Source organism: Nicotiana sylvestris, chromosome 8, assembly GCF_000393655.2.
Source record: "Nicotiana sylvestris chromosome 8, ASM39365v2, whole genome shotgun sequence".
NCBI classification, from domain to species: domain Eukaryota; kingdom Viridiplantae; phylum Streptophyta; class Magnoliopsida; order Solanales; family Solanaceae; genus Nicotiana; species Nicotiana sylvestris.
Window position 1 is genome coordinate 201354569 of NC_091064.1, and position 14163 is coordinate 201368731.

The 14163-nt window shown below is 33.2% G+C and overlaps 2 protein-coding genes across 3 annotated transcripts; one reads left to right on the forward strand and one right to left on the reverse strand.

Annotated features, from left to right (window-relative positions):
* Positions 1 to 1595: 1595 nt before the first annotated feature.
* On the forward strand, positions 1596 to 5571 carry LOC138874433 (uncharacterized). The gene is made up of 12 exons (XM_070152833.1): positions 1596 to 1798; positions 1902 to 1986; positions 2901 to 2952; positions 3088 to 3108; positions 3218 to 3271; positions 3849 to 3899; positions 4028 to 4090; positions 4469 to 4534; positions 4625 to 4663; positions 4785 to 4907; positions 5024 to 5116; positions 5199 to 5571. Exons 1-12 carry the CDS (start codon positions 1702 to 1704, stop codon positions 5379 to 5381), a joined length of 927 nt encoding a protein of 308 aa, XP_070008934.1. The 5' UTR covers positions 1596 to 1701; the 3' UTR covers positions 5382 to 5571.
* Positions 5572 to 7398: 1827 nt separating this feature from the next.
* LOC104238018 (phosphatidylglycerophosphate phosphatase PTPMT1) lies at positions 7399 to 12363 on the reverse strand. Of its 2 annotated transcripts, none has more exons than XM_009792271.2 (7): positions 11966 to 12363; positions 11582 to 11864; positions 9927 to 10049; positions 9300 to 9393; positions 8302 to 8384; positions 8130 to 8219; positions 7399 to 7969 (listed from the first exon to the last, which is right to left on the reverse strand). In XM_009792271.2, the coding sequence occupies exons 2-7, from the start codon at positions 11855 to 11857 to the stop codon at positions 7595 to 7597; spliced, it is 1041 nt and encodes a 346-aa protein (XP_009790573.1). In that variant the 5' UTR covers positions 11858 to 11864; positions 11966 to 12363; the 3' UTR covers positions 7399 to 7594. The 2 variants fall into 2 exon arrangements, with proteins under 2 accessions (XP_009790573.1, XP_009790575.1); XM_009792273.2 differs by having other exon boundaries at positions 11582 to 11847; positions 11966 to 12362.
* Positions 12364 to 14163: the final 1800 nt, after the last annotated feature.

Consider the following 14163-nt stretch of genomic DNA (forward strand, 5'->3'; position numbering starts at 1 on the left):
ATTAGGGCAAATATCGCATTTAGCCCGCGGCCAAAATTATTTATATCCGGCAACCGCAAAGTATGTGTGTGTATATATATATAAAAAAAATATTTTTCGGCTATTATTTTGAGAGCGGTTATAAAGTGTCATTTTCTTCTTTAAAAATCAGTTCACCATGTCACATTTATTCAAAGAAGTCTTGTTTGCTCATTGACAATTTTATAATTGTAACAATTTTGAAAATCTTTCTATGTCCGATAAAAGATTCCAATATCAATAACTATTACAACTCAATCTGGCAAATCTCTTATATCTTTGATGCATCGGTATTAGGAATTAAGATGATTACTTTTATGCAGGGATCAAGCTCATAATTCAGGAAAATATATATTAAATTCATTATAAACGTGAACTTCTTTAGAAAATCATACATCATATATTGAGCTACAAAATCTTAATTAGTTATGAGGAATCGACTACTGATAGCCGTTGAAATATTGTGTATCAGTTCACTCTGACTAATTTTTTAATTAATTTCTTTTTTGGTGGAAGTGGGCACGTGAATAATGGAGGAGCAAAAGTTCTTTGCTAGAATTAGAATCTTGCACATAAATAAAGTAGCCATTTTCAAAACAAACAAAAATTTGGGTTTGAAAAACAACAACATATCTAGTATATATGCAAATCTTACGCCTACTTTACGAAGTTAGTCAGGGGCGGAACTAGAGCTTCGAATGCGGGTTCGGTGAATCCAGTAGGTTTGGTCCAAACTTTATATTTGTCTTTAAAAATTTATTAAATATATAAAAATTATTAATTTAGAACCCAGTAACTTAGAAGGAATAGAATCCCGAACCCATTAGCTTTAAATTCTGGTTTCGCCTCTGGAGTTAGTGAGACTGTTTCTGAAAGATCCCCGGGTCAAGAAAAACAATTCTACACGGGTTTGAACAAGATTGTGTTCGAAGAAAATAAAAAGATTAATTTTACCACCCGAAATGTTTTGCAACTTGAGAGGAGAACTGTAATATGTTCATGATATATTGACATGCATCAGCAGGAAAAAAAATTGTTAGTCCTTTTATATATATTATATAGTGAAAAAGATGGAATTAAAGTGGCCTAGTTAGATGTAATAGGACTCTCAGTTACACTCGCAATTGTGTAATGAAATGTTGCTTTCCATTTGCTAATTAAGATGATAAAAAAGTGATGTATTTATTTAGCTAGAAATGAAATACTAGTTCTAATCATCCGTTTTAAGTTAAAATTTGTTAATTAAAGAAGTATGAAAATGGACCAAACCTTTCCTATTAAATGACATAAAGATGAGAAATAACCAATCTATGGCTTTTTAATTGGTACTCATTTCCTTTTCTTTTTTTGGGCAAAAAATAGACGTTATGACAAAGGATACCCTTAATAAGATATTATAAGGCAAACAAATCAAAGCACTAATTGGATATCCAGAATTGCCAAATGAAACTCATACAAAAAAAGTGGAAAAATATTTAGAAAGAGAAGGAAAAAAGGAAATAATTCAAAATTTGTCCCCACACTGATTGCTCCAGAAATGGTAGTATATATCCATAGCTTACTAAAGCTGAAACTTCTGCACATCCCTCCATTTCTTCTTTGCAAAACCTGTAAACAAAGAAGAAGGCGATTTATATTTATATTTAGAGAAAAAAAGAAAAAGAAAAAGAAGAAGTTCAATCGATGGCTTATTTATGTTCAGAAACTTTCATTCTCTTTATCATTTCAATCTTTTGTTCCATATGTCTTTCGTTTTCTACTCCTTTCATAGTTTTGCATGGTAATATTTTTATTTATATATATTGTGTAATAGCATTTTAATATTTCCTTTTTCCTTTTTTTGAAATGGAGAATTATGAGTTTTTTTTTGGGGGCCATGGCAGGGCTTGGACAGTCGTGTAATGATGCAGGAAGTACATTTTATACGTCACAACTCAGCCTCTTGTCGAGATCTAATGGATACTGCTTGTACGTTATTTATTTGTTTTCCTTGTTATTACTTTAATAACTACATATTTGTCTTCTTCTCATGCATGAATCAATCATCTAAACCATAAATTTGCTATACTTATATCATTGTCATTATTGTTATCACAGACTTTAGACGGAGGGATATGGAGATCGAGTATTAGGGTAGAAGATTAGTACGTAGTCGAGTTTGGGACACTAAATCTGTTCCTTATTTTCCATGTATATCAATATTATTATTATCATTCTCGTATTATCTTATTTTTTTGATTTCTATTACTACTTCTTGTCTCCTTTGCTTCGGTTATCTTAATGCTTTGTTATTTTGTTGTGCCTTCATTATCGCTATTGTTTTTTTTGAGTCGGGGTCTATCAGAAACAATCTCTCTATTTTCACAAGGTAGAATTAAGGTTTGCCTATACACTGCTGACTACCCTCCCCAGACTCTACTTGTATGAATTTTCTGACTATATTGTTGTTGTTATTGTATTATGATTATTACTGACAATTTCGACTAGGGGTGAAGGTGAGAAATACAAGTCAGAGTTGAATTTTTACACCATAAGTGTAACTTTTACCTATTACATCATGTTATTTACCTTATCTTTTAAGTTACCAAATTAGGTATATGTCAAAATAAGTCTTGGACCTAACTCCCGTCCCAAAATTAACTCGAAGGGAGGAGGATTAATGCCCAAGCTTTATAAGGCTTGAGCAATTCTCCTCTCTTCGAGCTAGCTTTTGGGGGTGAGTTAAGTGTTAAGGCTTATTTTGACAGTATACTAATTACAGAAATTATATAATGTTATAGGTAATTTTAATCAGATTGTGTAAAACAATTTTACACCCGTGTACTAAAGTTAAAGTTTATTATTATTATTGTTTATTAATGTCTGGATTTTTTTTTGGGTAGAGAAATTGGAAATGGAGCGTATGATTCCTACAGCATGCCTCTAGACAATCAGGTAACAGTTGAAATAAAGTAGTAGTAATTCTTATTGTTTCTCATTATTTCGATAGAATTAATTGCATAAAATTCTTGTGCTTTTCATGAATTGTAATCCGTGCCTTTTCTTTTTGCCCATGCTGTACTTTTGTAGGTTCAAATTGCTTGTGAAAAGGTAATGAGACATCACTAGATTATTCTTTTTGTTTCTCTTTTCAACTTTCCTTTTTAGAATAAAATAAAAAAATGAAAAACTATTGACAATGTCTGAAATTAAATTTTAGGTGAAGGGAATGAATGAACTCCAACAAGGTTACAACTTAGTTGGTCTCTCACAGGTAAATACATTCATTTTTAATCATAAATGTGAAGGGAAGCCTTGGCGTAACTGGTAAAGTTGTTGCAATGTGATTAAGAGGTCACGGGTTCGAGCCGTGGAAATAGCCTCTTGCAAAAATGCAGGGTAAGACTGCGTACGATAGACCCTTGTAGTCTGGCACTTCCCCGGACCCCGCGTATAGCGGGAGCTTAGTACAACGGGCTGTCCTTTATTCATAAATGTGTCTCCCTTACTTTTTCCTTTTTATCTTCTTATTATTCCCTCATATTTTTCTTTTACACGCCCTTTAAAAAAATATTAATCAGGACGGATATTGGACTATTTTACCCTTATTTTTGTCGTAAGATATAATCTCTCTTCATTAAAATTTACTCTATTTATATGCTATCTCCATCTTTTAGAACAATTACTATTAAGAATAAAATAAAAAATTATAAAAAAAATTAATTTAGTCTTGAACTTCTAAAATAACAAATAATTTGAGATAACTATTTTTTATCACAAGAGATAATTTGAGACTGAAAGAGTAACTGTGCGGTGATCGATATTTTATGTATGGAAATTGTGTTTTTCAGGGAAATATGGTAGCAAGAGGGCTTATAGAGTTCTGTGATGGAGCACCTCCAGTGAGAGTTTTATCACAATTATATTTTACTAATACTTTTTTTCTTTTTATGTTCATTATTTACGTTTCATCGTTTTTTGCATTTTGTGGTCTTCCTTTTTTTTTTTTTGGAACTTAATTGTGCCACAGGTCAAGAATTTTATCTCAATAGGTGGACCTAATGCTGGTGTTGCTGATGCTCCTGCTTGCGCTGTATGTAATTCTATATCCATCCAAATCGTAGTAATATAATAACAATAATAACGATAATAACAATAACAATAGAGTTTATTTCTATGCATTTATAACATAAAATAAACCGAGTAATGCGAAAATTTGACTGCAATGGACCAACAACAAAGAACATAGAAGACCAAATAGTAAAGAATAACAGCGCGACAAAATAAACGAAGAACAACCGAAAGGAAAAGGTCCACCTTAGCAATGCAATCGAGTATATAATTAACGTTCTATCACAAGTTAAATTACGTCAATAGTATAAAAATTATTTACATTGTTGGTGTATGTAACTATCCATAACAATAACAATATTTACGAAGTGTAAAATAACTTATGTTCTTTAATTAATAGGGTGGCCCTTGGTGTGCTGGAGCTGGTGGTGCCTCTGGAATTGGAATATACTCTGATTATGTTCAAGTATACTCATCTCTTTTGATATTTCTTTCCTTTCAATTTTTTTCAAGCGATGATTATTTAGTAAACGAGTTTTTAATCTGCAAATCTTAGGCTCATTATGCTCCTAGTGGCTATACCAAGCTTCCAAATGTGAGTAATTCTTGCTAATTATTTCTTTGGTTATATTCGTAAATACTCTTATTTAAATTGGAAAGTACAGATTATAATTTAACATTTTCTTTAAATTGGTTCTCTTTTTTCTTTTTCTCAGGATATTTCTGGATACTTGAGAGGTTGTAGGTATCTGCCAAAGCTTAATAATGAAATTCCTAATGCAACTAATCCCATTTATAAGCAACGTTTCACCAGTTTGCAGAACCTTGTCCTTATCATGGTACATTTTACTCCTTTTTTTTTTTTTAGTAATCTTTTTTAATCTCCACATACATTTATTTTATTCAATAATGTACTAACTAAATAATCCTCATTTTATTTTGAATATCTTTATAGTTTGAAAATGATAATGTGATAAATCCAAAAGAAAGTTCTTGGTTTGGCTTTTATCAAGATGGAACCTACTCTCAAATTTTGCCACCGCAACAGGTAATATTATTATCCTATTTCTACATTTTAAAATCAATAACTATGTTACATTTTAGGAGTAATAATATATATTTTTTGGCAGACTAACCTTTATCTAGAGGACACGTTTGGATTACAAACATTGGATAAAGCTGGAAAAGTGAAGTTCATAAAATTACCAGGATATCACCTTGGAATGGATATTCAAGAAATGCAACAGTATGTTGCCCCATATTTGATTGATGGACCACCAAATAATAAAGCTGCTGCTCAATTTGTTCACTGATTAAAAAAGAAATCTTTTTAAGGACTATGGTGCTATAAAATAAATACTACTAAAGTGTCCTCAAGTAATTTTAGTTTAAGTTTTGTGATAGAATATATTAATCTAAATCAAGTTTTTGTTAGATATGAAGATTAGCAGACTGCTTATTATTAATGTAATACTAGCAAGTCCGGGACTAGTTAATACCTTAGCACGTATGTTTTGTTCTTTTTTGTTATTCTACTGTTTGGTGAGAATTTCATCTGGCATTAACACTTTTCAATGATGAAAAAGGATGGTTAAAATAGCACCGGCTAGCTAGTTTTCGGACTGGTCATTCAAAAATAGCCAGCGTTTGCTAAGTCATTGAAAAATAGCCACAAATTTGCTGCAACAGAGACCGTCCAGCATAATATACTGGAGTTTGGTGCACCTGTATATGAACTTCCAGCACATTATGCTGGACTGATATACTTTGCTGGCTCCAATATAATATACTGGAACTATGGAGTATTTTTTGGATTTTGAACAGTGTTTTCGTTCAAATTTATCTTTACATGAAAAGTAGCTAAATTTCGATGACTTTTAAAATTGTGGCTATTTTTGAATAACCACTTATAAATTTGGCTATTTTTGAATTTCAAGTGTAGAGAAATGATAAAAAAAAGGATTGTTCTGATAATTATAAGTCACAAAAGCTTAGTCTAAATATTGCCCCTCGGCTTGTACGTATATAGTAACTTTTTAAGACTTCTCTTACAGTGTCTATAAATCTCATAAAAAGTAGTAGTAGTACTTAAAGATTCATAGTTAAATTCAATGAGGTTTTCTCTCGCATCAATAATGCGTTGATTTTGCGTTTGGATATAGATTTAGTTGAAACTTTAAAAATGAGTTTTTAAAGTTATATTGAAAAATAATATTTGGAAGTTAAAGTTATATTTGTATGTGCATTTTATTTATAATTTTTTTTTTTAAAGTTTTGTGAACTTGGATGGTTTTTCAATTTTTTTTTTCAAAAATTGATCATATTCCATGAAGAAACATTGTTTTAAAAAAAAAAATTCAAAACAAGCCGCCAAAATTTATGGCCAGACAGGCCCTTCATCGCCCATCGAAAATTATGCTAGCGTTTGGACATAAATTTAATTGAAACTTGAAAAAAAAAAAGTTTTTGAAATTGTGTTAAAAAATAATTTTTAGAAGTTGAAATTGTGTTTCGACATTTGAAAAAGAGAAGTTAAAGTTTTGTAAGTGGAAGAAAAAATTTCACCAAAAAACTGCCCTAAAAAAAGTCTGCCAAATGCGAGCTAAGCCTCTGCAATTTCAAAATATCCCTGTTGAAAACGGCAAGTTTTCTGGAGAAAAGAAAGACAGTAAGGGATGTTAAATTTTCTAAAATTGAACTACTGTTATAATTCAATGGAGTACCCAGTATAGTCTTTATCAATTGACTATTGGAGTAGTTTCAGATTCCAGTTGTAGATATATTTACAATATATAGACCATTCAAAGATTGTTTCGAGAATTTATAACTCACTGTAACAAGCTAATAAGTCTAAACATGGTACATTGGCAGTGTAGATATATTTACAATGTTTAGAGATTACCTGAAAAAGGGCAAGTTCTTTGGAGAAAGCAAGAAAGGAACGGTGTTTGCATTTTCCTATTTGTACTGCAAAATGTCAATTTTTTTTTTCCTCCTCCCTTCGGGGATGCTTAGTTGGTTTGTGGTTTGCAGGCTATTGCACAGGGGTGCACACAACGTGCTCACCCGAAGGGAAGAGGCTGTGGGTTCCTCCTTACCCAAAAAAGAAGAAGAAAAACTCCTGTTTTACTCATTCTGGTATACTAATGTTTATCTGGAGAATTTGTTTGGATTACAAAACTTGGATAAAGTTGGAAAAGTGCAATTCATAAAATTACAAGGATATCATCTTTTTTTTTTTTGAAATGGTTACAAGGATATTATCTTGGAATGGCCATTCAAGAAATGCAGCAGTATGTTGCCCCATATTTGGTTGATGGCACCACGAGCAAAAGAAAGCACTCAAGTCCTTCATTGAAAGTTCAAGTTCTGCATACATATATATACTCAGACTTCTCATTAGCAACTTGAGAAGTACTATATTGTATTTACATTGAGAAAGTCAAGGTTTCCATTGGTAAAGAAAACTTAAACTGTAGGCTCCTTGTAGCATTTTTATACTGAAGAAATATGTACAAATTTAAACTTAAGAAAACACATGTATATCTACAGTAAAACTTCCCAGCTGCTTGCTCTCTGCAGTCAGCTTCTGACTTGGAATCTTCCGGTCCGTGTGACACCGAAACCACATACAAGAGAGTCTTGCTAGGGCTGCCCCACCGGCAACTCGAACCCTGTAAATCAAATTCAAATCAGCCCAGATCTCAGATCCATCCACCCTAGAGTCACGTGTATGATCATATCCATCTAGATCTGCTTCGGTTATCACAACTACAGCACCATCATCGAAAGCTAACAAATTCCGTCCAGCCAAGAACCTCGAGTTCCTTGAGATCAGACTAGTCAAGGGGCTACAACTGTATGTCCTTTTCACCATGAGATGGTAGAATTCCTCTACAGCCTAATTATTAATGGACAAAAAGAGTCAGCAACAATAACCAGAATAAAGAAAACCAAGGCAACAGGAGTATATCTTTTCATCAATCTCATAAGACAAAACAATCATGCATCCAAAGAGAAGGGACAAAAAGAGTAAAAGGTGAGGCAAATCTCTGAGACACCTGTCGCTGGGAAGAGGCCAAAAGCACCCTCGGACGAATTGACTTCACATAGTTATATGCATCATTTGGTGTCATCTGCTTGTACTTAACCTACAATACAAAATAAATTTTAGGAGAAAATACGTAAAGTGATCTTTAAACAATCGATTCAAACAAGTCATAGTTTACCCACCAAGTAGCATAAGACAATTGTTGTGCTACGTCCTCGACCAGCCTTGCAATGCACGTATGTACTTTGTCCGTTGGAAGCATTTTCTTCAAAGACAAGAAAATATACACATGGATATATTTGTAAGATCCTTGCAATGCACGCATAACAGAAAACATACACATGGATAAAAGCTAAGCATCTTATAGCGGCTTATTTAATTTTTTAAAATTGTAATGAAAATTTTATTAAAATAGCACCCAGAGAGTGCAATAATCAGTAGTACAACCATTTGCAATCTCAGCACAATAGCTACATATGAAAAGAACTAAGGAAATTAATCATCCTATCTACGTCATGTACGCTTTCAGTTTTACGCCAAAAGGCTAAAGAAGCTAAACATCTATGATTTACGTTACAAAATTTTGCTTTTAAACATCATTGCGGCCTATTTTATTGTACTTTTTTGCATATAAAAAATCACAAGTCAATACACAAATTGAAAGATACCTCAAAAAGTACTATATCCAAATAGAAGAGCAGCAACTTAACAAATGTTTGTGAATCATACAAATTTTGATCTTTTTTTTTTTTGATGAGGTAAAAAAAATGCAATGAATCAAATGAATTTTGCTTGGACCACAGTTTTGTTGACTTTTCCTTAACCATAATTTTCTTTTGATAATTGTAAAATATTTTAATTTAATAAACATGCAGTTTAAAGTACTTTTGTCTGGTTTCAGTCATAAAAAATCTATTCTCAAAGAATCGATGTCAACGTGAGAATTGGACACTTTGACCCTCAGACTTTGAAGTGTGTCAGTGTCACTTGAGATATGATGGGGGCTGTGCTCGTAGTTCCAGTTTCTGAGACAATTAGATGAATCTCAAGCTGGTAAGTGACTGTGATGTCATGATAAAATGTAAAAAGCATCCAAGAAATTAAGGCCAAGATCTTTGACAATAGTGCAAAATCAACAAATAACCAAAATGGGGAGCCAAAGGGATGAGATTGTACTCACCATGGATGAACTCTACTGCTTGACATATATTATGCAGTGATGGGGCGAATAAATAATCTCTTGTTGGCAGAACCAAATGACGAATACCATGAGCCTACAAGAAGTAACAGATGAAACTAATGTGAACAAAGAGAAAAAAACACTTGATCATGTAATGGGAAGGAAATTTAAATAACAAATCCGAAGTTTTAAAAAAATGTGACATCATGCCACGTAACTAGTTAATCCCGAAAAGTAAAACGTGAGAACTAAGTGAAAGATTTATCTTTTACTAGGTTGCAGCAGAAAGGCAACAACTAATTCATCCCATATTTAAATAATTTTGGTAACAATAATACTCAGAAGATAGAAAATACAATCAGTCGATCACTATGACTGTTTCACCAAAAACAAGTACGTCATGTACAGCCTCCTCAGCTAGTGCAATACTTCTGAGCTACCACTACCTTCACAAGCGCATGGCTAAAGAACACTTAAACAGTCCCAATTCCATAGGGGTACAGATGAAATAAGGGGAAGGGGCATGAAGGTGAAGCTTGAATGAAGATGGACTTGTCCCTCTTTTTTCTCTTTTAAGTGAAGCATAACAGAAAGATCAAAGCAAATAGCAAAAGTAAAAAAACTAACCTCATATAAAGAAGTTGGAACTAAGGTCTCATATGGCTCATTTAGGGTGACAACACCGGAAACACCAAGCTCCTTTAGCCTTTTTACATCAGATTGGAAAGGGACAGCACCTAATAACACAAACTAAAGGAGAGATTAAGTCAGTAAAATATAATCTTTTATTATTTTTTTTCTGTTCTCTTTTTATTTCTGCATTGAAGAGTTGGCCCAAGGGTTACAGTAAAATATTGAGGTACAAACTACCAACACAATCTTCACTGAAAAAGAATTGAAACAGCATGAACATCAAATCGGTCTATGCAATCTTCCAAGATGGTGAATGCATACACGCAGACTTAATCTTTGATGCAAAAATAGATGCATATGGAGTTGAGAGAGAAGCACTGCAGCTTCTATTGTGTAATTTAAGACAATGTAGAGGAATTTTCTTAAGACCCCTACTAGTGCCTCATTTACGTCACTGCACGTATACTAGACATTTAGCAACCTTGGATATATTTATCCAAACAAACTAGTAAAATATGTAAGGTATATGAGCAACAACCTTATTGTTATAGGTGCTCCCCTCCGAAACCATGCTTCCTAATGTGACCAGGATGGAATGGTGAACATTTAAGTTATCGTATTTAGAAGGATGTCGCTCTAGAGTGGGGTTATTTTTATGATCGCTTTCAACTATTACTAGTATAAAAAATGATCTCAAGTCATCATTTTGGTGCACGACATTCCACAACTAATCAGAATATTAGAGAAAACTTCCTGGCTAAGGAAAGTAGATAAATTTTCTGGAAACCCAGAAAGAAATGTCAGAGAGTTAAATCGGGATACTGCTAGTGACAGTAACTAACTTTATAGTAGGGAAAAGAAAAGAAGAGCTGGACAAGTTTACTGTTGGTTCATTTCCCTGGATAAGTTACCTATGCTTCTTTTGCCACTTGTTGCTGATTAGGGGCAAATTTCATTAAGCAGATCATCAGAAAACACACACACACACACAAACGCAATCACATGTGTATGCATGCACACACACGTGTGTGTGTGTGTGTATATATATATATTTTGATAGGTTATCAGAAAAACATATTAGTGCCCAGGTGTCATAGTCATATGATTCCTAGGATAGACAAGTATAATCATCTAGCTAGCGCATTTTTGATGCAGAGTACTACAACGTTCTACATGACTTTTTGATTATTGACAAGCATGTCTAAGGACTTGCTCTTCCAGAGAAATTAAGCAATTGATATTTCTGCAAAATTCAGTTCCGCCCTTATTTTCTGAATAACCATGCATATAGTACTAGCATTCTTATTCATGGCTTAGAAGTTCAGCAAGATGTTATAACAGTTCAGCATCAGCAATCAAAGTAATCAACCTTAATATAAATGACATTTCCAGACAACGCTTTTCAGAAGCAGAATAGATCTATTATGCCTCAGATGACAACTAGTTAGCATGAATTTCTACTATAATTAGTTCAAAAACTATCAATGCATTACATAGATTAGCATTGGAATATGCAATAGGGATTTGACGTTATAAACAAAAACATCCCAATTTAACTAAACTACTATTGAAGCATATTGACATCATTTGCACATCAACATACATCCAGATAAAAACTACTGCAAACAGGGTGACAAAAAGTGTCATACCTCGTCGATCCAGTCCCACCAGCGAAACTCAACCTGAATCTTGTTCCTAACAACATTGTAAAGAAGTGTCGGGTAAAACAATGCCCGAGCCCCAACTCCAACCATGGCCCTCCTAACATCCAACACAACAATGGCATTCTTGCCACTACTACCACTACAACACAACACCTTAGCAGCAGCAGATGATCTCTCCGCCTTCTCCACCACTCTACTCACCACCTCCTCCACTTCCTCCCTACTCTCCAACTCTCCCCCCTTCTCTTCCTCTATATACATGATAACACTTCCTCAGACCAACAAAAAAACAGATTACAAAAAAGAGAATTTACACAACTCGGCGAACAGATTAATTTCAACAATTCAAACGAAACAACAAACTTTTACCTGAAATTCAAACAAAAAACAAAAACCCCAATATAATTCTCATGACTGTCTTCAAAATCAATATACCAAAAAAGGGACCCTTCTCCTGAATTTGATCAAATTATCCGTGGAACGGATCAGAAACACTAAAATTGCAAAAAAGATTCGATCGTTGAATGAAATCAAGGTAGGGTTTGCAAATTTTGACCATATTCAGAGAAAGAGGGATCAATCGGACGGTCAAGTTCTCACAGAGATGACAAGATCCTTGATTTGATAAAAGTAAATGGATCAGAGTTGGGAAAAAAGGTTGAGATAGCTTGGAAATTAAGAACCCTAGATAATACTCCACTTGGGAATTCAGATTGTTCCTTTTCCTATATGTGTGTGCCACGAAATTTGAAAGTCTTAATAATATGGATAATTAATACTATAAATAATTAATTAAAGTAAGATTTATAGGAGAGGGTGACGTGCAAAAACCCAAAGGTCTCGATTCACGAATCACGTTTAGTCTTTAGTATTTTTTTGGCATAGGGGCTTATATTTGATTGAATGACGTGGCTATTGCCCCAAATTTGTGCAAAGTGTCACTTCCTCCTCATCCTTTTTTTATTCCCCAATTATTTTGCTATATTTCGTAGTTATTACCTAGGAAGTAAAGGTTTTCATTATGATTTTAAACTAATTTTGAATGCTTTTTATCATAACAAACAGAGGAATCAAGTTCTGAATTCATATAGAAAAATTAGATATAGTACGACATTGCAACAAACCATCAATCGACCAATTGAATCGACCTTAAACGACCACCATTTTAAGTTATGGGGACTTCTTGGTCGTCCATTAATATCATTCAAATAAGTACTTATAACAACAACAACAATAAGTCAATAACAACAACCCATTCTCACAAGTGCAGAAATCCAAGTAAGTGGGCGTTTGGACATAAGAATTGTGAAATTTCGGGAAAAAGGTAAAAAAAAAAAATCAAATTGAAAATATTATTTGAAAATTAGAGTTGTGTTTGAACATGAATACAATTTGGAGATATTTTTTAACATGGTGCCAAACTTTTAAAAACTGCTTCTAAGTGTATTTTTCTCAAAAGGACTTTTCAAAAAGTTACTTTCAGAGATAAGCTACTTTTTTCTGCTTCTCCTCAAAAGCATTTTTTTCTTCCAAAAGCTTGGCCAAACACTCAACTTTGAAAAAAAAATACTTTAAAAAAAAAGTGCTTCTAGAATTGAAAAAGCTTGGCCAAACAGGTTATAACTGTCCTTATGCAGTTTGCAAGACATGTTTGGTTCTTATATTCTTCCTCCAAACAAACTCTCTTTTACTATCAATCTAATTTCACTTGTTAATGGTAAATACGAGATGCATTTCACAGTAGAAATAGAGTCATCTTCACATTCGACGTTCTCAAAACACTACACAACACACAAGTTCCTGTAATCAAAAATTGATAACAAACATGAACTTGGTCCGGCAAACAAGAAAGAGGAACTCGAGTTTTGGGAAACCAAAGGCATAAATTTGTTAACCACACAAGTGAGATTTTACAGTCACACCATAGTAAAATCTTTCTCAGAAAAGTTTGTCCTTTGTTTGTAAGCTCACACGTACTCTAAAAAACAAACAAGATATTGTCAATAAATAGAAGTACGTCTTGTTCGTTAATATCTCGAAAATATTCCGCCATAGTTAGGACAGTCAAACCAACTCTCATACAAGCTTCCGGCGGTTCATTCATCTGACCGTAAACTAGGGCTACTTTTGATTCTGCAATATTTTCTTCATTAATCACTCCAGATTCTTTCATTTCCATGTAAAGATCATTTCCTTCTGGAGTATGTGTTTGACTCAAAAGATATTGAAACCTTTTTGAACAAATCAATCAAAAAAAATGAATTGATAAATCTTAGCTAGGTATAATAATCTCTAGAACGAAAGATAGATAGGGGGGATACGGATGATAAGGATTCTTTTTCTCATTCAGACCAAAAGACCTTCAACAACAATCTTCTCAATCCTTTAAGCAAGTTTTCTTATGGGTTAGAAAAGTGTCAGACTTTACAAAGTTGTTTCACGCTATATATATAAGGAACCAAACCTTTTTGAGCCCTAAAAAATAAGTTATAGTTCATTCAAAAGAATATTCCTAATGTCCCCCAATGGACCTGTACTACTGCAACGGTCATATAGTCTCTTGTTCG